Genomic DNA, 26,753 nt, shown 5'->3' with positions numbered 1-26,753 from the left:
TGTTAGGGCAGAAACCAGGCACAGCCGGGTCATAATGAGAGTCCCTCGGCTCAGCCAAGAAAATGATGCCTAACAATGTTTGATAAATGCTTTTTGATGGTGATGAGAATACACAATAATTACAGGGTTTGTCCACCTCTCTTTTTTACCTCCCTCACTGTGAAGGCACAGTAATCCCTCTTAATGAACATAAATCTCATTTTGAAATGGAATTAAGAACTGTATACATGGCGTTTAAATCAAATACTATCTTTAGTATCACTATTTTCTTAAACTCCATAAACATTTTTCACTCATTATATAAGAGAAGGCAATTAATCATTGTTCATTTACAGTTCAGCACATGTTTAATAGAAATATCTACCAAGTGTACTTAGCATGACCTGTTCTTGTGCTTCAGACAGGAAGCCGTGCTGTGATTCTCAGAAGTCTTGCCCATGCTACATATGTGGTCTTATAAAAGACACAGACAGCCCCACTCTGCCCCTGCCCATATATGGTAAATCGTTAGACTCTACTTCAGGAGGGATCAGAATTCATCCTGTGGCTTTTTCAGTTCAGAAACTAGGCACTAGTTTGGGTTTAAGTAATGCAGAAGTTCCATCTCTCCTTAAACTTAGTTAGGCTGAAAATGTAAAATTCACTTTGAGGCCCTAAAGGTAGGGGAAATAATGCAGTTCTATAAGTGGCTGTTTTTTTGCCCATCAGGAAGAAAATGTAGTCTTAAGGCCCAGACTTAATACTGGGGAGTCTGGGGTGTGCATTTGCACTGTTACATTTTTGTATTTCAGAAAAAATTGATGCAGATGTTTCAGTTTGGGGATCTTCACAAATACTCCCTCCTCCCTGTTTTTGAACGGTTAATTCCTATTTTTCAAGAGGTTTAAAAATTAGGTTATTATTATGGACATGGAGGAGCCTGGTAGGCTGCAGTCCATGGGGTCACGAAGAGTCGTACACGACTAAGCGACTTCACTTTCACTTTTCACTTTCATGCACTAGAGAAGGAAATGGCAGCCCACTCCAGTGTTCTTGCCTGGAGAATCCCAGGGACAGTGGAGCCTGGTGGGCTGCCGTCTATGGGGTCGCACAGAGTCAGACATGACCAAATGACTTCACTTTCACTTTTCACTTTCATGCATTGGAGAAGGAAATGGCAGCCCACTCCAGTGTTCTTGCCTGGAGAATCCCAGGGACGGTGGAGCCTGGTGGGCTGCCGTCTGTGGGGTCGCACAGAGTCAGACATGACTGAAGTGACTTAGCAGAGTGACTATATATATCGAGTCTCTTCTTTCTTTTTCCAGACAAGGGTCTCCCCTCCAGCTTATGACTTACTGAACATTTTCGTCCTGGGCCTGACCCTCTTCCTGGCTCCCTTAGTAACCCCCGAGGACTCACTCCAGTGGCTTCAGCTCTGCAGTGTGTGTGGGGCTGTTTATACCCACATGAGTGACACAGCTCTCCTCTCCCTAACTTGCTTGTTTGGGTTTCTTTGAAACAACAAACTAGTCAATGACTTTCTTTTGTCTTTCCTTAGGTCTACATGTTTATTAATTTGAATTTAGCTCTGAAATCCTTATTTTCTGGAAGGAATTCTAAGGTGGGATTTAAAATGATGCTGTATTTCAATCATTGGTCCTTTTTCCTTGACCCCCCCCCCTTTTCCATTTGTCTTTCAGATAAAGAAACTAAAGACGTTCAGTGGAGACGTGGCCAAGCTGTCCCTGGCAGACTCCTTCCTGCACTGCTTAATCCAGGTGCCAAAGTAAGGACCACCCATCTCTGCTCTTGGCAGCGCACAGTTCTAGGTCAACAGCCTCACACGCTACAGCTCTGCTTTTTGTTTTTCAGCTATTCCCTGCGGATTGAAGCCATGGTGCTAAAGAAGGAATTTTTGCCTTCTTGTTCTTCTCTATACACAGATATGACGATTCTAAGGAAGGCTACAAAAGGTGAGTAAATACATGATGCTTTGTGTAATTTGTTTTTATTAATTTTGGTAGCAGCCTATTTTTTAAAAACTGTTCAGATGAAAAGTTGTAGATATGGGAAGTTCCATTTCTGATACACTTTCAAAAGGGAAATGACGTGTTACCAAGGATGGTATTTAAGGTTTAGCTCCATTTACTCCCCCCGTTAATTAATTTAATTAATTGACCGGTCAATCAATTAATTAGCATATTATCCTCCAATAAAAGAAAGTTATTTCATCTCAGAAAGGGAACGTATTAGTTGCTCTGTCGTCTCCGCCTCTTTTGCGACTCCATGGACTGTAGTCCACCAGGCTCCTCTGTCCATGGGATTCTCCAGGCAAAAATATTGGAGTGGGTGGCCATTCCCTTCTCCAGGGGATCTTCTGGGCCCAGGGATTGAACCCAGGTCTCCTGCACTGCAGGCAAATTCTTTACCATCTGAGCCACCAGGGAAGCCTGTCTTTCAAGCTTAGGAGTAAGCCCGTTCCTTGCAGCGCGCTCTTGTTCCCCACCTAGATTAGCTTTCTGAACGTGTGTGTGTGTGTGTGTGTGTGTGTGTGTGGTATGTTTCGTGGGTGGCGTGTGGGTGGTGTGTGTGCTGTATGTTGTGTGTGGTGTGTTTAGTGTGTGTGGTGTGTGTGTAGAGTCTGTGTGTGTTGCGTGTTCTCTGTGTGGTGTGTGTGTATCCTGTGTATACTGTGCATGCGTTGTGTGTGTCATATGTGTGTATGGTGGCGCGTGCTCACAGCCTGGGCCCCGCCCGCTCGTGCCCCCCACGCTCTGGCCTCTGTTGGTGGCTCTGACCCTGCGCCCTGCTCTCCGGGAAGCTGGCCTCCTTCCCTCCTGACCCCTCCCCAGCGGCGTCCCCCGCACCCCCAGGTGCCCCCCAGACGCTCACGTCTGAGAGGAGCCAGCCGGCCATTTCCGGTCCTTTGAACAGCGTGCTGACTTTCGCTGGCCGCCGTGGAGAGCCTCCTCGGGCCGCTCTGATGTCTCGCTCCGCAGAGTTGGGAGCTTGCTTTCCTGCACGCAGGCCAGTGAGAGCGCTGGCCATAGCAGCCTCCTTGCATCTCTGAGGCAGCGTCTCTGGCGCTCCCTGGACTCCTGTTTTCCTTTGTCACCTGGGGTCCCTGACCTCATTTCCTCCTGGTCCCTTTCTGGATCTCTAGTTACTGTGGTACACTGCTTATTCCTATTTGTTTTCCCTGCTTAGTGACTCTGGCTTGTGTTGACATTAAGTCGCAGTTTCTTCAGCTCATTATATTTTCTTCATTTAGAGAAGAGACTAAAAATCAAGGGCATTTTCTTCTTTCAATAGGGAGCCCTTTTAAAATTTCTTCCTGTACTAAGGCTAAAGCAGCAGCTTTGAAAGGATTGTTTCCTCTGTTCAAATAGAGATGGAAGAATGTGTTTTCATATTAAGCGATGCAAATTTGTGGGCACCGTGGAAATGTTTTTTATCTGGTTACCCTTTAAAACCTGGCCTTCTTAGATAACACACTATAGGCAGTGATCCAAGTGCAACTTTTTGAAAGTGATACCAGACATAATGGAGAATGTTACCAACATCATAGGTGACATTTTATTACCTATATGTACTGTAATTTTAGTAATTAAATTATCTCTCTATCTTTTTAAATACATTAACAAATTTTAATATTGTTTGTCTTGGTGGATAATACAAAAGATTGATGTTTAAAGAACTAGCTTACCAGTACGACAATGATTGAGTTCCTTTTGAAACCTTTAAGCCAATCCAAATAAAATGTTTAGTTTTGAATAAAATGGAAAGATTCTCTGGGTACCTGCCTGTAAGAGTTGGAGCTTTGCAAGTTATTTATATATCATACCAGCCTGTTTATTTTGTATCTCCTCACAGCTCATCAGCTAAGCAAAATGCTGCTTACTATCCATTTTCATAGTCCATAAACACAATCTCAAAGAATATAAAGGAAAAAACAAATAACTGTTGAGTAGATTATTCCTGTAGCACAGTATGCTGCTTTTCCTAAGATTTTTGTATTTTCCGCTCCTTGAAAATTTTCGTCATTGAAGTATATGGGACACACCCTTACGGCAGAAAGTGAAGAGGAACTAAAAATCCTCTTGATGAAAGTGAAAGTGGAGAGTGAAAAAGTCGGCTTAAAGCTCAACATTCAGAAAATAAAGATCATGGCATCCAGTCCCATCACTTCATGGGAAATAGATGGGGAAACAGTGGAAATAGTGTCAGACTATTTTTGGGGGCTCCAAAATCACTGCAGATGGTGACTGCAGCCATGAAATTAAAAGATGCTTACTCCTTGGAAGGAAAGTTATGACCAACCTAGATAGCATATTCAAAAGCAGAGACATTACTTTGCCAACAAAGGTCCGTCTAGTCAAGGCTATGGTTTTTCCTGTGGTCATGTATGGATGTGAGAGTTGGACTGTGAAGAAGGCTGAGCGCCGAAGAATTGATGCTTTTGAACTGTGGTGTTGGAGAAGACTCTTGAGAATCCCTTGGACTGCAAAGAGATCCAACCAGTCCATTCTAAAGGAGATCAGCCCTGGGATTTCTTTGGAAGGAATGATGCTAAAGCTGAAACTCCAGTACTTTGGCCACCTCATGTGAAGAGTTTACTCATTGGAAAAGACTCTGATGCTGGGAGGGATTGGGGGCAGGAGGAGAAGGGGACGACAGAGGATGAAATGGCTGCATGACTCGATGGACGTGAGTCTGAGTGAACTCCGGGAGTTGGTGATGGACAGGGAGGCCTGGCATGCTGAGATTCATGGGGTCGCAAAGAGTTGGACACGACTGAGCAACTGAACTGAACTGAAGTGTCATACATATTTGATTCCCAGTTTAACACTGGGATGGGCACCGCCAGTAGCTGGTGGCACATTAGATATACCAGGCAATGCGCTGCTTTGTTTGTTTCAGTCTTTTGTACAGTTTAGGGTCAGAGTTTGCTTCAGACATACTTAAACTTGGGTGTGGTAGCTGTCTTACGTGAGTTTGAGCTGCAGGCTTCTCTAAGGTGCCGTGGTGTGTTCTTTCTGACAGAGCTGATGTCATGTGAGGAATTACATTCCATATTACACTTGGTGCTACAAGCAGGGAATATCATGAATGCAGTAAGTAAAGTTCAAAAAAAAATTTTTAATGTTGCATTTCCAACTTTATTTGTCTGTCTAAAAGTGTGTATATTTTTTTTTTTTTCTTTTGATTTGTCTTCTTTAGGGAGGGTATGCTGGCAATGCAGTAGGATTTAAACTGTCTTCTTTGCTCAAATTGGCAGACACAAAAGCAAACAAACCTGGGATGAATCTCCTGCACTTTGTTGCACAGGTATGTGGAAATGGTTGACAGAGTGTTCGTGCACCCCCGCTGGAGGCAGTGAAGTTTTTCAGAGGGGTGAGGTGGCATCAAACCGTCAGAAAAGGGCCTGGTGGATGCCCAGAAGGCTCTGTGTGCAGATGCCTGAGTTGAGCTGCACCTGGAGTTACAGGGCTGGAGGGAGGTGGGGGGTCAGGACTGGGCTCAGAGGTTGGTGAAGCCAGGTGATGAAGGATTCACACCCACAGCTGGGGAATTTGGATTTCACGCATTAGCACTGGTGAGCCAGCAGTGGTTTGTACACATCATCACGGCATGACCAGGGATGTTTTTTTTCTAGGAAAATGAGGCAGTGTGGGGAATGGGTTGGAGTGGAGAGAGAAGAGAAATGGGGGTGCCTCTTGGTGGAAGCTGGCGTTCATCGTTTGGGATCGTTGAGAATCCGAGTAATGGCCATGGGATAGACAGCAGAGGCCTGGGTGTTGAAACATTTCTTTCTAGTGTTGAGTTGACTGGAGTTGTGTGTAAAGAGTGAGGGGTCAGAGCAATGAGAGGATGGATCACTTCGTTTTCTTTGTGAACTGGGGGTGAGGGAGCCTTGCCATCCACACAGAGTTTGGGGTCTGAACCCTGTCCACCACTTGGACACATGGATTGGGTCTGTGTGACCCCCAGATAACTAATTACAAAGCCAAAGATCAGCCAAGGACAGTTCCCTCTTTGTTGTTGAATTATCTCAAATAACGAATTGTGAGGGCTTGTTTCTCCTGCTGAATCTCTTTGTTGTTTTGACAGCAGTCATGTAGACATAGCTTTACCTGGGAGGAAGGCTGTGTTTCAGGCTTAAGTGTGAGCTTCTGATCAGGACAGAAGGGAAATTTTTGACCTGTCTTTTATTAGCTGTACTTCCTCAGACAAGTTATGTAAGCCTTAAGTTCCTCAATTTCTTCATCTAATAATGGGGGGCGGGGAGTGATAACCTCAAAACTAGGTAATTGAGAAGGCGGAGGAAGATAATTCCAGAGTGTGATTATTAACTCAGTGTTCTGAATACAGTAAGCTCTCCATAAATAATACACCCTGTTATTACTATATTCTTCAGAAGACAGAGGGCATGTTGCACTTGGTACTAACTGAAGAGTCCATTTTCAGGACATTAAGACCAGAAAATGTGTTCCTCAGCCCTGTTAGATCCCCGTATCCAGGTGCTCTGTATGGCTTGGTCCCTGGCCCTTGTGGGGAGGTTGCCTGAGTTGCAAATTTCCCCCTTTTACTTGCCTTCCTTGTACCTTCTGAACAGGGGAAGGGTCCAGACTCCTCCGTGGCCTGTGCGCTGTCTGATGAGGCTCAGTCTGCAGACTGGTCTAACAGCTGCTGGTAGCTGGGTCACACGGAGGCGTCCTTAGAGGTGTGGTGGTTTTCAGCAGGATAGATCAGATTCTTTTAGGAGCGGTGGGCCCTGCGAAGCCGCCTCCTCCTTCCACTGAGTTTTCACACACATGTGTTGTGTTTCATGTCAGGATCAGTTACTCCGGGAAGTTAAATGTTTCTTGAGAGTAGATTTCTGCCCAGTCTTACTGAGAATGTCAGACTGAGTTTGTGTCTCTGGGAATTACTTTGACTGTATCAAGCCTTAAAGGGAGACAGTGATGTTAGGGTTCCTTTAAGCCCTGAGAAAAATTTCTCCATGTAGTAGATAAAATTCCAGTTTTGTCCCCATAGAGTAAGAGAAGATTCTGTTTTTGTTCCAGGAAGCCCAAAAGAAAGATGCTGTGCTTCTAAATTTTTCTGAAAAATTGCTTCATGTTCAGGAGGCTGCCAGGTAAGCAAGAAAGAGTATGGTGAGACAAACGTGGTTGGTTGTTTTTTTCTTAACCACCTTCTTATAAAAACTGATATTTTACAACTTCTGGATTCAGGTTTGAACTTTCAAAAGTTTTGTCTAATTGAACTTCAGACCTTCCTTTCATTTGGTTACAGAGGTGTGTTTGCACCTTTGGAATTATGGGGGTTTTCAAAAATTAATCTTTATTTTTAATCTAAAAAAAAACCCTATTGCAGTTTATTCTAATGAATATCATCAGTGTAAAAATGTATGTATATGGATTAAGAACTTCAAATATCTCCACACCCAAAAGACAGGGCTCAAAGAACACAGCACTTGGAGTTGGTATACATCAGTCAAGCTCTCGGGGCCCTACCTCACTGATTCCTTTAGAATCTAACATGGTACGTTTACTTTCTATTGCATTAAAAGAAGTTGGAACCATATCAAGGGCTGGGAAAGGATTTTGTTTTAAATTAGTCACTCAACTTTACAGAGAAAGTATCTAACAAACATAAAGCTCTACTTACATCACTGTTCTTTGCTTCTGAGCCTCACATAGATTTTAACGTATTTTAACATAGCTATAATCTGTGTATCCATTCTGAGCCCTGTGCTTTTGAATTTATAATACATACCCATGCGTGTAAATGTTAAATGGTGGTAATGTCCCATAGCCAGCTTTTTAAGGTAAAAGGTCCTGATTTGTAGCTACTGCTGATTTCCGTGGTGTAAATACTGCCGCCATGGCTGACCTCAGGTTGCCAAGTGGCACTGTTGATTACAGAGCTGGGGAAAGATACCTGCAGCCACAGCCATGTCCCGTGAGCAGGCAGCAGCAGTCACCTCACGTATCAGCCCAGTGCCTGTCATCTGCTTGTTATCTGAGGGACTCTATCCAGCTGGGACAGCTGTGAACCAGACGCATAAACACGCCAACCGCAGCTTTTCAAGCCCCGCCCACCAGTGGCCCGCATCTCAGGGTTACAGCCTGAGAACATCGAACCGTGGACGACGTCTTTCCCAAAGTGAGAGCATCGGCCCTAAGCGTGAACAGTTGATATAGTTCATATTTACAGATCACCAGAGTATTCCTCCCACAGAATGGGCATCTGCTAAGATGTAAACTGTTTTCACTTTTGAATTACTAAAAGAAATTTGCGTGAAAATATTTTTTTCCTCCTTCCAACACAGAAATGTTTCTAAGAGATACACGCAGAAATAACGGTCCCACTTCTGATCAGAGTTAGATGGGGAAGGTTAGCTAGGAAAAACTTACTAAGGTTGTCTTAGGAAAAACTTACTAAGGTTTATTTGAACTGGAAAGTGAAGTACGAATAGGACATAGGTCGGTGCCAGTGAAGGTGGAAAACTACTGTGTAAAGAAAAGTTAGAATTGACCTGGAAGCTTGGAAGCATCTTGATCTATGAATGTGCTAACTGAATTCCTCCTGGACTTAGGTTTCACCTGTTCACTTTACCAGGTGACATGAACATCATTCATGCTCTATTGATCTCAGTGTGACACTTATAACAAAAGCCTTGCCAGCAATCCCACCGTTTCTCTGCAGAACTCTTAGCTGTGTGCCCATTCTCTCCAAGCCCCAGAGGACTGACTCTGGTTGCTTGCAGCAGGCAACATGCAGTCTGTGCGGTGTCTCTGCATCCCCGGTAACGTCCTGGTTATCAGCATGTGCTGCCACCTTGCTTTTAGGGTTAGGGCTTTTGTATTTGCATTTTTGTGGCCAGAGGAAAGTATAAGTATGTGAGTCCTGCTGGACGCTAATGCTGACGGCATAAAGCTGTTGAGACTTAGTTTATGAAAAGCTTCACAAGTGGTTATCTCTCCAGCAAGAACAAAATTACAGCCCGCTCTCTTTGAACCACTATGTGTCTTTAGGAAGGAATTGCCTCTTAGAAAACATAGGAGGGGACTATAAATATAGAAGGTGGTAAAGGTGATTGCAGCAGCCCTCCCCTCTATTTCCAGGGTCTCGTCTGATGGACCTGGGGTGGCCGCCCCCTCAACCCCAGTGCCAGCTGCCCACTCTCTCCTTTTTTCTTTCAGATTATCTCTGGATAACACGGAGACGGAGCTGCATTCGCTCTTTGTCAGGACGAAGTCTCTCAAGGAGAACATCCAGCGGGATCGAGAGCTGTGTCAGCAGATGGAAGATTTCCTTCAGGTGAGTGATTCGAGTCAGTCCCTCTGATCTCCTCCTCAGTGGCCCTGTGAGGCTACTTATGTTTGCAGGGCTGTGTTTGTGGAAGCAGCAGGTTCCCATTCATGTTTTCCCCACTAAACCAGTCAAAGGAACTTGATACTTTAGTGCCCAGTATTTATGGGGGCGTCCCTGGTAGCTCAGCAGTAAAGCATCCGCCTACAATACAGGAGACACAGGAGACCCAGGTTCGATCCCTGGGTCAGGAAGATCCCCTGGAGAAGGAAATGGCAACCCACTCCAGTATTCTTGTCTGGAAAATTCCATGGACAGAAGAGCCTGGCGGGCTACAGTCCATGGAGTCACAAAGAGTTGGACACTACTGAGCAGCTGAGCATGCATTCTTTGCTGGATTGGTTTTTTGGCAGAGGATATGCAGTATGTCTGACCCTGAGCCCTTGGTTAGCGATGGGGTCTCTGTTTATTTCTGCTCTGTCTGCAGGACAGCACCCACTCCCACGTAGACTGGGATCACTTATGCTTATGCTTGGCAGCTGCTGCCTGGCGACTCGGGTTTTGGTCCGAAAGCTCAGTTCTGGAGTTCTGCCTTCCAGTTAAACTTCTGGATGCCAGAATGAGGTTCTCGTTAAAGACACCTGAGCACTTGGGCTGTTGTTCCTTCAGTTGTTTCTGTGGAAGAAACAAGCTCCGTTTTGGCATGTTTTATAGGGAGGCAGGAGAGCACACTGGAGCCAGAGCCTCCTACCACCCCAGATCCACCGGCCCACAGGGTGTGGTGGGAGCTGCCCTGAGTAACGTCAACAGAACCCAGCAGAGTGGACCTGTTTGTGACAGCTCATCGTGACTCACTAATCACATAGTCTGACATACTTCTTTTATCTTCCTTATTTAAAAAAAAAAAAAAAAGAAGTGGCACCTCTTCATGCTTTCAGTCTTCAGGAAATGGTGTGCTACTCAATTTGCTTTCGCCAAACAGGTCTGAAACCTCGGCGTCAAGGCTTTGAGGCTTGTGAGCCAGGATATGTGAGGCAGGGCTGCCCTGGGAGATGGGAAAGGGACCGTGTGCTTGAAGATCAGACCAAGGTCAGCCTCAGCCTCCCCTGGTTTCCTTGCAATGAAGCCACATCAGATGCTGTGAGCTGCAGCTCCCATCAGGGAACACCTGATTTTGTTTGGCTCTGCTGGGAGTTCATTTTTATTATTAAACACATATTCTGTATTTTCTTTCAACCATCACTGAACTTTAATTTTCCCTGAAAAGTGCACAAATTTTCTTCTCTGAGACAACTAACTAGACATCACCACAGAATCACATGAACAGGAGCTAGGAAAGCACTCAGCAATAAATAAGCCTGTTCAGACAAATGGAGCAACCCAGGAATGTGAGGAGAAGGCCTATCACACCTTCAGAGGCGCATTCTGGAGGCCTGTTTCTCGGTTCTTATATGAGATGTTAATTTCTCCTGTTAAATGGCAGCACAGGAAAGCTTACGATGCAAAGTCGCACACCCAGACGGCTGCTGAGAGGCAGCCTTGTTTTCACTCTAAACTCATCTTCCTGGTACTCATTTTTATCTGTGTAAGTGAAATATTCCATACAGCTACTTATTTTTCTCAAGTCTACTTTCTTTTTAAATAGGGGAAATACAATTTTTAACGTAGGTTAGGGTCAGGCCATAGAAGGCCCTGAATGCCAGTCTGAAAACTTTGCTCTCTAAGCCAGGTGGGGACAATTGAAGGGTTTTAAAAAAAATTATTTATGTATGTATTATTTTGGCTGTGCTGAGTCTTCATTGCTGCTCTGGCTTTTTCTCCAGTTGTGGTGTGTGGGCTTTTCACAGCAGCGGCTTCTCTTGTTGCAGAGCACAGCTCTAGGGTGGGCAGGCTGCAGTACTTACGGCTCCCAGGCTCTGGAGCTCAGGCTGGACAGTTGTGGCGGACAGGCTTGGTTGCTCCATGGCATATGGGATCTTCCTGAATCAGGGATTTAACCCGTGTCTCCTGCATTGGCAGGCAGACTCTTTACTACTGAGCCACCAGGGAAGCCCCAGTGAAGGTTTCTGAGTAGAAAAATGATCTACTATTTGCAGATCTGTTTCACATTTTGACCCTTTGGGTGAGAAGTATCAAGTGTACTGGGGTGGACTTGATACTCCATAGCAGACAAGTTTGAGTTGAAAACTTGAATTGGCTGCCACCACTACCAATCTGTCATTCACGCTTTGCCAGCGTTGCTTTGAACTTTTTCATCTGTGGCACCAACCATGAGGGAAGAGTTCAGAAACTAGCTCTAGGCCAGTGACTCCAAGCATGGTGGCTTTTCAGGCTCTGTTCAGAATGTGTCACTCTCCAAGTCCCAGGGGGCTTGCAAGCGTCCAGGTGCTCTGCTGTCCCCACGGGATCTGACGATGAGATATTCCAGGTAGAGTCAGCGCCCATGAAGGTTCCTGTCAAAGTCCTATTTTTCTGCAGTTGAGCTGTTCTTGGCTAGGATCCATCTTTCCCCCTGTGCAAGAAGGACAGGCAGAGATTTATTCTTCCATTAATACCCTTCCCTCCACGAAGAAAAACACAGCGAACGCACACACTGCCTCAGGCTACTGACTCAGATGGTTCCTTTCCCTGGCGTTTGGTTTCCTAAATAGTTTTGGTTTCCTACTGCCTCTCGAAGGCATTTTGTATGAGAAAAGGGCTTTGAAAGGGGGTGGTGCGTGGAATGGATAGGAAGGAGCGCGTCTTCTTAAACTTTCTCTTTCTCTTGAGATTCTCTTTTGTGTTCTGGACGCGAGCCCTGTGGCCAGGGGGCAGCCCACAGCGTCAGCATTGCCCAGGCCTGGCCCCCTACACAGGAAGAAGTGTCTCAAATATCAGTTTGGCCAAAAAGTTTGTTCAGGGGGAAAAACTTATAGAAAAAACCTGAACAAACTTTTTGGCCAACCCAATTAAAGTGTGATTTCATAAAGGAATATACCCCATGCACGCCTTCTTCATAAAATCCTTGTTTCCCAGCAAAAAAAGAAAGCACGTGAGGCTTCCATGTAAACCTAACAGTGCTCATTTGGGATTAAGTTTAAACCCTTCCCAACTGTGAATAAGACAACTGGTCAACACAAGAGACCTCTGGGACCCTGACGCGGACCCATGACCAGTGTGTGACTCAGTCGTGAGGGCAGGAAGAACAGAGGCAGACGGGGTTTCCCTTAATGACACCGACTATGCTGGTGCCACATGTCCAGTGACATTACAGGGGGACGTTGGGTTGGCGACAGCCTCCAGGTTAAAGCTCCTCAGCCTCTTCTGGCTCCCCTGACACAGGGGTCCACCTTGCTCCCCAGAGTTTTGTTTGGGGTGACTTACTCCCTTGTCGGCTCTGGGGGTCCTGCCATGAGATCTGAGACTGAGCCCCGGACCCCTGGCAGCCGTCGAGCGCTCACGTCCACGGCTGCTGTCTGTCCCTCCCCCGCAGTTTGCCCTGGAAAAGCTGGCGGAGCTGGAGCAATGGAAGCGCGAGCTCCAGGACGAGGCCCACACCCTCATCGACTTCTTCTGTGAAGACAAGGACACCGTGAAGCTGGACGAGTGCCTGCAGATATTCAGAGACTTCTGCATCAGATTCAACAAAGCGGTGAAGGTACAGCTCGTGGCATCTCCGTGTTTTCTGAGCTGTCTGGATTTCTGCCTCTCCTCTTCCCAGCCTGGCCCCTGCCTGTGGCAGAAAGGTGCCTCAGTGGCTTCACAGCATCGGGAAGTCTGGCCCCTGTGGCGCTGCCTGGCTGTCCCTCAGGATTCCGGGGAGGCTCTGCCCTCTCAGCCCTGAGCCCTCCCCTGTTGCCAAGTCTAACGTGTGCTGCTCATTCCAGTGCTCGCACTGATGCTCTAAAAGCATTTTGTTCGTCAGGTTTGTTTAGGATGGCAGTCACGCTATTAAAGCATCTCTTTGAAGATCCTTCTCTCTTCCCAGGAGATACTTTCCTCCTTCAGGGGGTCCTTTGTTGCAGTGCGGTGATCGGAAGGCCCTTGTGCCCCTCTTTGGAGCTCTGTAGCCATTGCCAGGGGTCAGCATCTGGGCAACTGGGCTGTCCTTGGCCAGAGCAGGCTTCAGAATGCCCAGAGACTCAAGGGGCAGGCTGCTGTCTGCACACAACCGCCGCCTTCTTGCCCGTCAGCCTCCAGGTCGTAATCTCTGAGTTCATGCAGAATCCAGAAAACTCTTTGGGTTTCTTGACTTTGCACATAGAACTTTCATCTGCCAACTAAAAATAGAACAACAGCCCATCATTTTAGGTGTTGATAAGGAACCAAATACTCCTGTGCACCTCTTTCCCTCAGTTTTAAGTGCACATTTGCCCATGGCTGAATTTCTCTGAGGGGCTGCTCAGTGTCTCTGCAGCCCTAAATGAGTAGCTCAGAGTGACTGGAGTTCTCAAGCCGCCTTTCTCTGTCCACTGAAAAGGAGGCTGAGCCTGTGGCCACGTTTCCTCTCCTCTGTCCAAGCAGTGAGGTCAGCAGGGGAGGTGCTGGTGGGGTGGTACTGGCCAAACTGGCCCTGAGGCCCTCACTCCCAGTTGGGATTCTCCACGCTTGTGAGGCCACCTCTGTGATGCTCTCAGCCCAGCTGTCCTGAGAGCCAGGAGCTGGCCCTGTGCCTTCCGCAGGCAGCCTGGAAAGAAGACCTGGGGACCTTGGGGAGGCTGAGGCTGCAGGAGGGGCCCAGAGTCCCCAGTGGTCGGAGCCAGAGGCTCACAGAAACTTGGAAGGGAAAGTGCATCACTTGGAAGGGAAAGTGCATCACTTGGAAGGGAAAGTCCACTGTTTGCGGAAATTGATTTTCAAGTAAAAAGCACTGATAACAGATTTGGGTTGTGGGCCCCTCACATTTATGTGGGTATCCCAAGTTCCTCCCATCTAGCCACCGCCCCTGGAGAAGGCGATGGCACCCCACTCCAGTACTCTCGCCTGGAAAATCCCATGGATGGAAGAGCCTGGTGGGCTGCAGTCCATGGCGTTGCTAAGAGTCAGACACGACTGAGCAACTTCACTTTCACTTTTCACTTTCATCCATTGGAGAAGGAAATGGCAACCCACTCCAGTGTTCTTGCCTGGAGAATCCCAGGGACTGGGGAACCTGGTGGGCTGCCATCTATGGGGTCGCACAGAGTCGGACACGACTGAAGCAACTTAGCAGCAGCAGCACATTTATGTGGCACAAGTATAATGAAGGTGCAGGTAGTAACTTTGGTGTGTGCACGTGTTCTGTTTGGTTTTGTTGGGCGAGGGCTGGCTCCTTGGAGCAGGGTGAAAGGCAGAAAGGTTGATAAAGCAGATCCTTGTCTCTGATTGTGAGAAGTGTGTCAGGCACAAGGGACAGAGCCTCTTTGGCATTTCTGGTGTTTACCAGGGAGCATTCAGAGAACACAGGCATCTCTTAATATCCTGAGTCTGCATTTATGCATCCAAACCACGAAGTAGAACATGTGCACATGAGTGTGTGTGTAGACATATGTGTATATCTATGTATGTTGGCAACATTGATTCAGACTCCTTTTAATACCCACAGTATTTTTCTCTGTGTGCCTAAATAGCACTCCCGGAAGTCCCTTCTGTCTCGCCGTACTTGGAAACCAAGTTGCATTTCCTGGGAGTTGAGGTCACAGAGACGTGTGCAGTCACAGCCCCACACTGAGGGCACAGTGCCTCGACTGCAAGTTGGGCCCTGGGATCTGATGACCACCTTAGGCAGATGGTTGGGGTCAGGCCTAGTGTGTCCCCGTCATGCCCACGCAGCTTGAGGAGAATGGAGGCCTCCATCCTGGCACATGCATGTGCAAACACAGGCCGTCTCCCTCAGTGAGCGAAGCCCGTGACTCAGGGCTCTCCTCCAGCCAGTGTCTCTCAGTGGGGTGTTCAGATAGCTAGCTCTGGAACTGCACTAGGGTCCCCGTGGCTCATGCATCTTCCCGCCTCTCTACCCCACCTTCAGGACAACCACGACCGCCAGGTGCAGGAGCTGAGGCAGCGGCAGCGGCTCAAGGAGCTGGAGCAGAAGCGGCGATCCTGGACAGCGGGGGAGTTTGGATTCGGCCGGAGCAGCAGTGAGAACGACGTGGAGCTGCTGACCAAGAGGGGTGCGGAGGACCTGCCCCCTTTTCTCTGCTGCAGGCCCGCCAGCCCCTCCTACCGGCCCCCCACCACCCGCCGCTCCCGCCTCTCCCTGGACACCATGGCCGACAGGGAGCTGCTGAGCTTCCTCGAGAGATCCACAGACGGCCCCGAGGAACTCAAGCCCAGCAACTCATCCCAGGGCTGCCTCTGGAAGGTCCCTCCTGACGGAGCCTGCAGGGAACCTGGAGAACCAAGGGGCCAAGACTCCAGCCTAGAGCACAGACCTCGGGCCTTGGAGGGCCAGGAGGAAGCCCCCCACTCTACCACAGCTTGGGCGAACTGGCTCCCTGCAGCCCACCCCGACGATCCCGCCTGCGCTTTACGCCGCCCTCGGCGCAGTGGGGTCAGCACCCTCCGAAAAAGGAACAGCGCACCGGTGGGCCTGGATCCTGTGCGGTCCTCGCCCCCACTCTCACCGTTGGCTCTAGGGATTAGGGAGCATGAGCTGGTGACCGGGCTGGCCCAGTTCGACCTCCAGGCTCCCAAGGGCCCGGAGGAGCCGCCCCAGTTGACCGGGAATGACTGCAGCCCAATGGAGCTGGTGTCCGTGGGGGATGCGAGCCCACCGTCCCTGGGTGCCCCCAACAGCAGCCCAACGACGCCCGTGGGCAGAGGTGCCCGAGTGGGTCCCAGCCCTGTCCCCCAGGATGGCGAAGCTGCCCCTTATGAGCCCAGAAGCGCAGCTCCGCTCTCTGAGGGGAGTAGCGACCCTGACAGCCAAGATCCTGGGCCTCTGTTCTGCATCTCGGACACTAGCGACTGCTCGCTGACCCTGGACTGCTCTGAGGGAGCCAACTCCAGACCCTTAGAGGGGGACCCAGGCGAGGCAGGCGATGGGGAGGGCTCTGTGTCCCCCGGGGCCTGGGAGACGGGCGGCAGTCAGGCCTCCTCCAACCCCATCTGCAGCCCGACTGTGGGGGCTCCCGCTGCTGCCTCCACCCCCGGCTCGGGCTCCGTCTCAGGGAAGAGCGAGCCGGAGAGCTGCAAGGGCGGCCCGCCCAGGGACAGGCCGGCGAGAGCGAGGGAGGCGACGGCCCTCAGGAGGAGCTCCCCCAGAGAGGCTCCGCCGTTGGCGGGGCCGCCCCGGGCAGGGGCCGGCCGGCGGAGCGCAGGGCCGGCGGGGCCCGTGCGGCCGGCGGGGCCCGTGCGGCCGGTGAGGACGCTGACCGGCTGCGAGAACGAGAGCATGCGCAGGGTCGTGCCCATCTCGCGCGCCGGCCGCGCGCCCCCGGCAGCCAAGGGCAGCCCCCGCGAGGCCGCCAGCGGGCCCGACCCGCCCCCGCCGCTGGCGCGCCGCAGCTCCATGCGGGGGACCGCGGACGCGTCGCCAGCGAGGCCCACAACGGCGCCGGCGGCCCGGCCCGGGAGGGAGCCCCCCTCTCTGCTCCGGAGCTCCTTCAGGAAGCCCAGCGCCAAGCCCGTGCGCAACGTCCCGCGGCCGAAGCCCGAGGAGGACAAGGCGTGCCGCTCCGGCGCCCAGGGCCCCGACGGCCCCGGAGAGCCGCCCCGCGCCGCGCTGGCCGCCAGCGTGCCCCGGGGCCCGGCCTCAGTCCCCAGCTTCGCTCGCAACACGGTCGCCTCCTCGTCTCGAAGCCAGAGGCTCGACTCTCCCGCTCCGGCCAGAGCCCCCGGCCTCACCCGGACCATGTCTCAGCGGCAGCTGAGAGTGAAGGGCGGCCCCGAGGGCGCCGCCCCCAAGGACAGCGGCGCCCTCCGGCGGGCCGGCAGCGCCCGCACCCTACGGAAGGGGTCCGAGTCAGCCGAGGGCCCCGGGGCCGGCGCCGAGACCCCGCTGAAGGGCCGGCTGAAGGAGGCCAACCACACGGCGCTGGGGAGGGGGCTTCATCCCTTACGTAAGTGAGGGGCGTCCGCCCTCCCCACTTGCCTTCTGGGGTTCGGATGGTGAGGACTGACTTGTGCGAAAGGCCGACCCTGAATGTCTTCCACATAGAACCCCTCGCTGGGGCCGCCTGCCAGTGCCCCTGAAGGTGTAGCCTACTGGACCCACATCCCCGCTGGACCGATCGGCCCCGGAGGTGGACCTGGTGAGCCCCGTCCTCCAAACACAGAGAGCGGTGAACGACTCAGACAAGACCGTTGTCTGACTCAGCATCATCTGATGTTCTTAGGTGACGAGTAACAAACAAGATTTGGGGGCCAGTTTTTATATATCAATGACATTTTTTACTATTATAAAAATTAAACGTTGTTTTAGTTGGCTCCTTTCACAGAGTGAAATGCCTCCCCGGGGAAAATGAAGGTATTTTTTATCTTCCTAGTTCCCTGGCCTCAGGGTTCCACCTGCCCATGCTGTGCAGCTGGCAACTGAACTTCCGCCGCAAAGCCTTTGGGTGTCCTGTGGTTGGCACCATCTTCCTGAAGACTCTCCCTTGCTCATCTCCACCTGCTACCTTTGGTGAGGTGAACGGGAGGGAAAGCGAAACTGCTGGACAGAAATCCGGTGCTCGTCATGTATTGGGGCTGTGGGGCAAGCCTCCCCTGTAGACGGGTGGCGGCCCCTGGGAGACCGCTGGAGCTTCCAGAATTTAGAGGTGCCATATTTTGATGGAAGGTCATCAGGGACTGTTCAGCCAAGCACATCTTTCCCGTTCTCCGTTTTCTCATTTGAGTATTTGTTGTAACACTGAGCGAAGGCTGCTATGACTTGTGTTCACTCTAGTTCCTCCAGGGAGGAATAAACCCAGACTTTCTCCTTTGCTAATGTGACCTGGAGCCTAGAGAGAAAGATTCACTTTCTCTCTCCACGATATTTTTAAATGTTGATGTCTGTCCTTTGGTACAATGGTTTTAAATCCTGAGAAAAACCAGGTCAAGTTTTTAAAACCAGACCAAAATTGAAGTTGCTTTAAGAAGACTTTATATTATCAGGAAAATTTTGAAGGAAAAAAAAGTAAAGCTTCATTCGGAAGAGGAAAACATACTACTCAGTTCCAATTTCACTGTTTCCGTCCCAACTAGCTAATTGGGAAGTGGCATTCTTGAAACATGTTTGTTATTTAAAAATTGCCCCTCCTCCCACTTTTTCACTTTTGATCACTTACTAGTGAAACTTTGTTTTAGATCTGACAGTGGGAGGTGGATTTAGGCAAATACAGTAATGTATTCCTGGTAAATCCATACGGTTGATGTTACAGTCTCGTTCCTATAGAATGTTGCCCCCCATCCAAATTAATTGGAAACTCTGAGCTTCCATAAGTCCGCTAAACTCAAAAGGAAAACAAGGCGCCTGACCACAAAACCTCTTGTAAAAATAGCCCTGAGTAGTATTTCCAGGGCTCCACAAAGATGGTTGTGAGAATCCTGAGCCATTTTTCGTCATCTCAAAAAGCCTTTTAAAAAAAATCATGTATTTAACCATGCAGACAAAACTGTTTGAAACCTAGGGCCTGTGAAAGAGGTCAAAAGTTTGTGGGTTTTTGGGTAGTGTCAGGGTTATGGCCCCTTGGGGAACCCTGGAAAGCAGGGTCCAAATCCCTGTTCCCTCACTGATGCTGTGAGGCTTTGGCAAGTCACTCCCTCTCCTTAAGTCTCTGTTTCCCAGTCTGCATAAGTCGGGGCATGGCCTCTGCTGTGGTCTTCAAGGGTCCTTCCAACTCCCAGAGTCCAAGTCATCGTGAACAGCCAAGAACCCATCTCTGCCCTGGGATCAGCTTCCAGAACTAAAACTCCAACATTTCCACGGTGGAGGTCTCACATAAAGGCTCGCTCGGAAGAAAGCTCCTTCAGAATGAGTTGTTGGTTTGAAATCTAATAAGCTGAGTTTCCTGAGAAGTGGCGTTTTGCTTAGCCCTGTGGACCACTTGTTTGCATCTGTGTGAGCGGGTGATCATTCTATTACCTTTTATTGGTAGTAAGCTTGGAAAATAATTTAAATACAAAATGCAGAAATGTAAATAAGTTTATATATAAATTTTAAGATGAACTGAATGTATTTAAAGGTCCATTTATATGTTTGTTCTTTTATGTAATGTGTAGTTTAATAAAGCTCATGTTTATGAGATTTGTGTTTTCTCCTCAACTGCTTCTGTGAACGTTGGCATGTGACCCCGGTAAGAGAGTGCGTAATTTACAGAGAGAAGTGTGGAGATGGGGTGGACAGGAGGTGCCAGAAGGTTGGGATAGAGCAGCTGTAGCTTCAAACGTCTCAAGAGCCAAAATGGGCTGTTGATGTGTGTCTTCTTAATAGCACAGAACCTGCATTTAACTGTGCGGGCCCTGGGCAGGGGCCTTGCGCCATACCTGGGATGCAGGCATGCATCTGATATGCGGGCCACGCATGGAATGTTCAGCACCTCGTGCACTCTTGCGTTATTCCATGTTGTGGGCCAACCTTTGTGCAATCTCCATGAGGCCGGCAAGTCTGAATCTGCTCCTGTGCACTCGCGTGTGTTTTGGCTCAGGACGCTGTTGGGAAATCGCAGCTCACCTCTGTGGCTGCCTCAGGAATGAGTAGAGAGGGAGGGAGGCATGCTTTTATTTGAAATGCAGTATTGGTTTGGAAAAAAAAGGGGATTGTGTCTTGTACACAATGATGAGACTTGTACACAATGATGAGACTTGTACCTTGGGATTTCCTATGAAGTTTTAGTCCTAGCTGCTCTCCCAGTTTAGCTGACGCATTAAAGGAAGATCCTGGGGTCAGACAGCAATGGATGAGAGAGCAGATGACACCCTTGTCCTGTTTGTGAGGTGCTGCTCCGTAGACCCAGCCTGGTTTTGCTTGGGTTATAAGTGGTTTGGAACATTGGACCCCTCCTCTACCATCATCCCTGTGGTAACAGGGCTTACTGATACAAACCAAAGCAAGGCCTTTTATCTCCATAGTGGGTCTCAAGTAGTTACCTTAGCCCTTTTATTTTATGACTTACTCAAGGAACCTGGGTTCTGGTCTTCTTCCAACGATTCTCGTTGAAACTCAGGGACCACAGTTTCCTAACTGTTCTTTCAACAGTCTGCATATTTATATATTATGGTGAGAGGCTCTGGAATGGTTTACTAATTACGAGTTTCCGAGGTGAACAAATTTGCCACCTCCTGCCTCTAAGGGCGTACTCTCCTTCCTCTATCTCCTCCCATCTAGCAATGATGACGTTTTGCAGTTTCACACAATTTTCTATCGAAACTTTGTTCTTAATTCTTCATTATACTTTCACTTCATGCTTCAGTCCTGCCGTGAAAATATAAGTTGTTTTTTTTTTTTCTGGTATGTGTTCCTGAGCACATATGAGCATATACATTTAAGCCAAATGTGATAAGAGACATTGCAGTTGACCCACTAAGAACTTCTTAAAATTATCTGGGTGAGCACAAACAAAGTAGAGTCACCCTACTCAGCTTCTGTGGAGCCGCAGTGCACAGCTCAGAATGAATCCGGGACAGGCTTGAAAACATAACCCAGAGCAACCTCTCCCTGGGGGTATTTTCATCTGCAAATATCTTCCAGTGAAATGCCCCGTGGCTCACTGGGACTGCCTCAGTGACGGCACAAGTGTCCTTGTGGTTGAAGAAAGTGGCTTTTCTGTCTTCTAGGCCAGAGCCCTGCAGCTCACTGCCTCGGCTTCCCTTCCTACTCGGCAGGTGGAACACCTGGCCCCACTGCAGGGGGTCATGGCCCGAACAGCACCCACGGCCTCCTTCACGGCCCTTGACCAAAGCGCACCCGGAGGGCATGACCTGACCGCCAGCCTGTCGATGCTCGAGGTCCTCTTAGGCACTTTCGTACCAGACCTCCGGAGTCAGGCTTTGTCCCCAGCCTCCTCAGAAACATTCAAACCCTGAGTCATAGAGGCGGTCCCTAACTTGCCAGCAAATGATGTTCCCCAAGTTTGCTCAAAATTAGATTTGAGAAATTCAGAATGCACATTCCCCGAGCAACCATGTCACGGTTATAGGTATGTTTCCAAGGCAGCCCATCAGAAACTTCCTTAGCCCATCCATGGGTGGGCGGCGGCACTGAAATTTTGTAGGCAAGAACTTCACTTGTAACTGTCGTCCTAGAGGAAAACACCAGGGTGCCACGAGCCTGTCCCCCCTAGTTAATGACATTATGTGGAGGCGAGGGCACAGCCATGCTCACTCTCCACCGCTGGACAAGAAAATCCTCTCCCCTCTGAGGTCAGCCACAGGAGCACCCTCTCCTAGGCCAATTCCAGCAAACACAGGCTGCTTCCTGTGGGAGACTGCCTTTCGGCTGTCCTTCCTAATAGCACACTGCGCAGCAGAAAGGTATGTGCCTTGCGCTTTCAGTCCTCCAGGACCGGACTCAACCATGCTCCCTCAGCCTCCTGAAAACTAGCGGCAGGTGGCAGGGTTGTGGGGAGGCCACCTGTGTGGCCACGGCGTGCCTCATGAGCCAACAGCAGCTGGCGGCGGGGCCACTGGGCCACTTCAGTGAGAGCTGGGTGTTTGACGAGGGCGGTGAGCTCTCCATGGTGACCCCCAACCGTATCAGAGCACCAAGCGGTGCCCACTTTCCTCTGGGGGAGGGCTCTAGTGTGGGACAGGACACCTGGGGGGGGGGTTCCTGGTCCCACCCCAGACCTGCACCAACTCAGCATCCTTCCATGGGGCCCCTGATTTGCATTGAATGACTCCCCAGTGACTTCATTTTTTGCTCTGCTCTTGAGAACCAGTGGACCAGAGAGAGGCCAGAGGCTGGCTTCTCTGGCCTGGCCCTCTCCTTGGGCCTCTGCCAGGCAAAGCAGGTGCTTTTCCCCTAGGCAGGGGACACAGCTCCCTGCGGGCTCAGCACCCAGATGGGAGGAGAGGTGGCCCCAGGAACCTGAGGAGGTGGTCTAATTTGGATCTTGCAGCAGAAACACCTCCACTGGGTGGCTCGGCCACTCCTTTGAGTCTGGAGCTCTCAGGAGCACGGCACCAGAGAGCCCAGAACGGTGCCTCCAGGGGAACACAGGAAGTGACGCAATGACTGCCTTTTAGGAAGATCATAATTGAGTGTCAGTGAAGCAATTTGGTAGTAAGTGCTGAGCAATGCCACACCCACCTGACTGCCCACGGTGAGATTTTTGTCAGCAAAGTTGCTTTTTGGAACCCTGCTCCCTAGGCCTCTTGGATTCTGGAGTTTTCACAGCCTTCATGAGAGTCACTGCAACTCTGTTCTTCGGAGCTTTTCCTCGTGGCCACGGCTCCTTCTCCCGCTGCGAGCTGGGGCCAGGCGGGCGCATCTGCGCTGACCTCACCGCTTAGGAAGGGGGTGGGGCAGCTCTCCAGGGTGCTGACTCAGGGCGGCAGCGCGGCGCCCTCACGCGAGGTTGCAGCGGCCGGAGCTCAGCCCTTCTGTCCTGCTTTAGCGGGTAGAAGCCCTCCCTGGAAGGAGGACCGGCCCCTGGTTCTTTCCAAAGCTGTCAGCACAGAATAATTCACCTTTTACCGCTTCGTGCTGTAAACAGCTCCCCATCAGACCGGGAAAGTTGCTGAGGTCTGGACAGTCTGGCCACTTCCAGGGACAACTGTTCTGCCAGTTCCCAGAAGGCAGCAGAAGCGATTTAGCTATATTTGGATTAAAAGGATGGTTCAGCCTTGGAAGATGCCCGGGCAGGAAGAACAGTGCCTCCATTCAGCTGTGGAGACGGCAGCCTGGCTGGTCAGCTTTCTTTCTCTTTCCCAAGGCACCAGCAGTTCCCACAAGCTGATTCATCTCCAGGGAGGAGAGGGAAGAGGTGGGCTGCCTGCAGGGCAGGCTTCTTGCCCCAGCCGAGATGGCGGAACTACCTCCCCACCCCCACAGGGCCTCCTACTCCCCAGGCCAGGTTTGCCTTTTATACAATGGAAATGAGAGTCATCAGATCAGCACCTGGATACGGTGCCCACTGCTCCCAGCCCTCCCCCGGCCCCTGTGGTTCTCAGCCAGCTCATAATGGGTTGGACTCCGGCTAGTGCTTTCCTCCCAAGAAGCTTATGGCTTTGTAGACAGGGACTTCATTCTAGTGACCTAGTGGGAGGTGAAACTTGCCATTCCCACTTTTCAGTGGAGAAGTTCCTTCTGGGGGAGGTGGAGGGGAAGCAGGTGAACACGTGATGCTGCGTGGGGCACCGTCTGTGGGGGTGATAATACCCAACATGAGGTCCTCAGCCCTGGGTCGCCTCTCAGGAGGAAGTGTGATGAGCTGGATTATGGTGGAAAGAATGAAGGGACCCCCAAGGGTCATCATGTTTGAGGATGAGCCCACTAAGAGTGTTCAAACTGAAAAAAGGCGATAAGAACTTGGTGGTGAGATTAATCATATTCTGTGTTGTTCCAAAGCAAAGCAGAGCTAAATCTTCAGGTACAAGAAGAGCTCATGCCAAAGCTGCGTGTCCACCTCCCTGGGCCAGAAACTCCCAAGTACCTTCCACTTGGAAGACTCTGAGCCTATGAGATGGCTGCCTCAGACTCAGTTGCTGAGTTGACCCAGTAGCCCCTGAAGGCCACTTTTTCCTCGAAGGGGTCACCTCCTGGGAGGCCCATCTGTACCTTATATGTCACAAGAAGCACCTTCGTGACAGCCACCCTTGTCACTATGCCAAGAGGCCCTCGTGTGGGGTCTCCTGGGCGTAGGGCCTCCTGTTGTCATGGCAGCACCTGCTCAGTCCTCTGGATCTGACCGCACAGCGGGAATGCAAAGACAGTCACCTCGTAACAGATTCTCAGTGGGAGTTCAAGGCAAGCTTGTGATCCTGAAAAGCTCTGGGTCTTGCAGGGGTTCTAAAACGCTGTGCCCCGGTCTGTGCCATCCGGTGGCTCCTCAGAAGCGCAGCCATCTCCAAGTCTAGATCAAACAGTTCTTTCCTCCTCTGTCCTTTTGCTCTGGAAATCGATCTTTCCCTCCCCTGAACTCATAGAGTGCTTGGGATTAAAACTCTGATCCCCACCTGCCTTGTAAGGATGGTTGGTCATATCTGACTCCTGGACTATGGGTATGTGTGTGTTGGGTGGGGATGGGGGTGATTTGCCATCTGTGGAGGCCTCTAGGTCCCAGCAAGGGTGCCGCCAAGTGGATGCCCCCACACACGAGTGGCAGATGGAGTCCAGTGAGTGAGGGCAAGGCTCAGGGACCTGTGTGCTAACGGAACATGTGGTTGAATACCACTGCCTGTGTCTGGACCTGGCCTAGGTAGATCAAGGTGGGGTGCGCGTGACTCCTAGCAGAAGGCCCCATGGAGGGGGCAAAGGGCTTCTGGGAGAGGAGGACTCTGAGAAGCACGAGGAAGGATGAGAACAAATATAAAGACAGTACTGGGCACCCAGGTGCTAAGTCTGTACTTCCCACAGAAAATCACAGGAGCCTCGTGGCCACGCCACAAACCCGCAGGCCTGTTGGAAGGCAGCTGGACACCCCTTAGCCTTCCCCTTGGCACTGAGAGCAGAATGAAGCGGCCACAGGGCATATCAATGTGATGCTGCATCCTTGATTTGCACAGGGTGGTGACACAGCTCTGGGCATGTGGGGAGATGGAGGTAGCTAGGTCCCTGCCCCCCCTGACAGCCAGGCTCCTGCCCACTCTGCCATTTTATAAGCTGTGTGTAACTTTGGGAATTGCTTAACCCCTCAGCTTGGAAACCATATCCCTATGTAACTTCAGAGCAGGTAAGAGGGTTTGATGGTTAAATACGTTAGACAGTACATTTGCCATCGTCACTGTCTGAGGTCAGAGCCCAACCTGGCAGCTTCTCAGGGGCCCAGTGATGGGGGCTGGCTTGCGAGGAGATCGACAGACCCAGGTGCATCAGACAGGGGGCCAGCAGGGCCCGAAGCAGCCTGCTGACTCAGCCCTGTGTCCTCACGGGACTCTTGCCCTATCCATCTGGTGACCTGGTCTCTGAACACACTTTACCTTTATTTCTGTTTCCTCCTCTTGCCGAGTAAGCAAGGCAGGGCCCCATGACACCTGCCAGTGTATAACCAGGCGGGTTGTGTCTAATTTATTAGATCTATAAAATGCAGCTGCTCCCAAGACCCATGATCTCACTCTCGAGGCCAAAGTCTTCAGGGGATTCCCTCTCACCTGGGACTCACCTGGGTGTCCTTTCCCTGGGAAAATATTTGTCCACCAGGTGTCTGTGGGGAGGTGCTCTTGACAGCAGCAGTTATGGTGTTGGTTCAGGAAAAGGAGCCTTTCGAGGTCAGTGAAGCCCAGCGGGAATGAGAGGAGTGGGGGTCCAGCACCTCCTGCTTTCCTGGCTCCACCATGGGACCCCCTGCTGCCTTGGGCCACCTGAAGGGGTGTGTCCTCTGCCCACTTAAAACCTGCCACCCCAGCTGCAAGGAAGGCCTGACAGACAGACAAAGGAGGCCATCCAGTCTGGGGGGAAGCACTGCTGATGCTGCTGCTGCTAAGTCGCTTCAGTCGTGTCCTACTCTGTGTGACCACAGAGACGGCAGCCCACCAGGCTCCCCCGTCCCTGGGATTCTCCAGGCAAGAACACTGGAGTGGGTTGCCATTTCCTTCTCCAGTGCACGAAAGTGAAAAGTGAAAGTGAAGTCGCTCAGTCGTGTCCGACTCCTAGCGACCCCATGGACTGCAGCCTACCAGGCTCCTCCATCCATGGGATTTTCCAGGCAAGAGTACTGGAGTGGGGTGCCATTGCCTTCACAGGGGCCTGGAATTCCTGAGCTCTTCTGGTCTGCCCTGTGTCACCCTGCTCACTTATATATCCCCTCAAAACATCTGTGTCCTCATCCTCCGAGGAGGGCAGGGTGCTATGTCCTCTCAGTTCCCACCAGTGCTGATATTCTTTGGAGGTCTGTTTCTTGACGAGAGTGTGAGTGATGTTGGGGCCACGCCAGAGCCCACCCCTTCTGCCTCATCACTCACATCTTATACCAGCAGCCTCCCTCCTCTCCCAAGAAGGACTCAAAGAACCCACCCATATCTTGTTCTGTGGTTGCCCCAAAGGGCCTTGCTGAGGACCCTTGAGGGCATAGGCTGTGGAGAAGGACAGACTTGACTCAGATCTCAGCGCTGCTAACTGGATTACTGTGGAGAAATCACTTACCATTAAGTCTCAGTTTTTCATCCGTAAAATGGTATAAATCAGGCCCACTTTTGGGGGTTGCTATTAAAATGGGAGATACATTCTGGTGCATAGAAGGTATTCAATAAATGGTGACTGGAATGATTAGGGAAGTTTGTTTCATGAATTTCCCATTTGCTTAGTGACAGCTGACTGGGGCTCTAGTTTCTGATGAGCCCCCATGTGAGAAAAATGATGCGTGGTCCAACAGGATTATAGTTGTCTTTCATTGCAAACATGATACAACCTCAAC

General features: G+C 50.5%; 1 protein-coding gene across 2 annotated transcripts in view; it reads left to right on the top strand.

The window, feature by feature from the left end:
- FHDC1 (FH2 domain containing 1) overlaps positions 1-19,486 on the top strand; it is a 40,872-nt gene extending 21,386 nt beyond the window's left edge. For both annotated transcript variants that reach the window (XM_070768970.1, XM_070768971.1), the window contains exons 5-13: positions 1,680-1,765; positions 1,852-1,952; positions 5,023-5,093; positions 5,200-5,307; positions 7,047-7,117; positions 9,189-9,306; positions 12,770-12,934; positions 15,284-17,318; positions 17,417-19,486. In XM_070768970.1, the coding sequence (XP_070625071.1) occupies positions 1,680-1,765; positions 1,852-1,952; positions 5,023-5,093; positions 5,200-5,307; positions 7,047-7,117; positions 9,189-9,306; positions 12,770-12,934; positions 15,284-17,318; positions 17,417-17,451 (2,790 nt within the window). In that variant the 3' untranslated portion in view covers positions 17,452-19,486. The remainder of the gene's footprint in view (positions 1-1,679; positions 1,766-1,851; positions 1,953-5,022; positions 5,094-5,199; positions 5,308-7,046; positions 7,118-9,188; positions 9,307-12,769; positions 12,935-15,283; positions 17,319-17,416) is intronic.
- Positions 19,487-26,753: the final 7,267 nt, after the last annotated feature.

Source organism: Bos indicus, chromosome 17, assembly GCF_029378745.1.
Source record: "Bos indicus isolate NIAB-ARS_2022 breed Sahiwal x Tharparkar chromosome 17, NIAB-ARS_B.indTharparkar_mat_pri_1.0, whole genome shotgun sequence".
In the NCBI taxonomy this organism is placed as follows: domain Eukaryota; kingdom Metazoa; phylum Chordata; class Mammalia; order Artiodactyla; family Bovidae; genus Bos; species Bos indicus.
The sequence above is the reverse complement of the archived record's forward strand: the minus strand, read 5'-3'. Positions and strand labels throughout refer to the sequence as shown.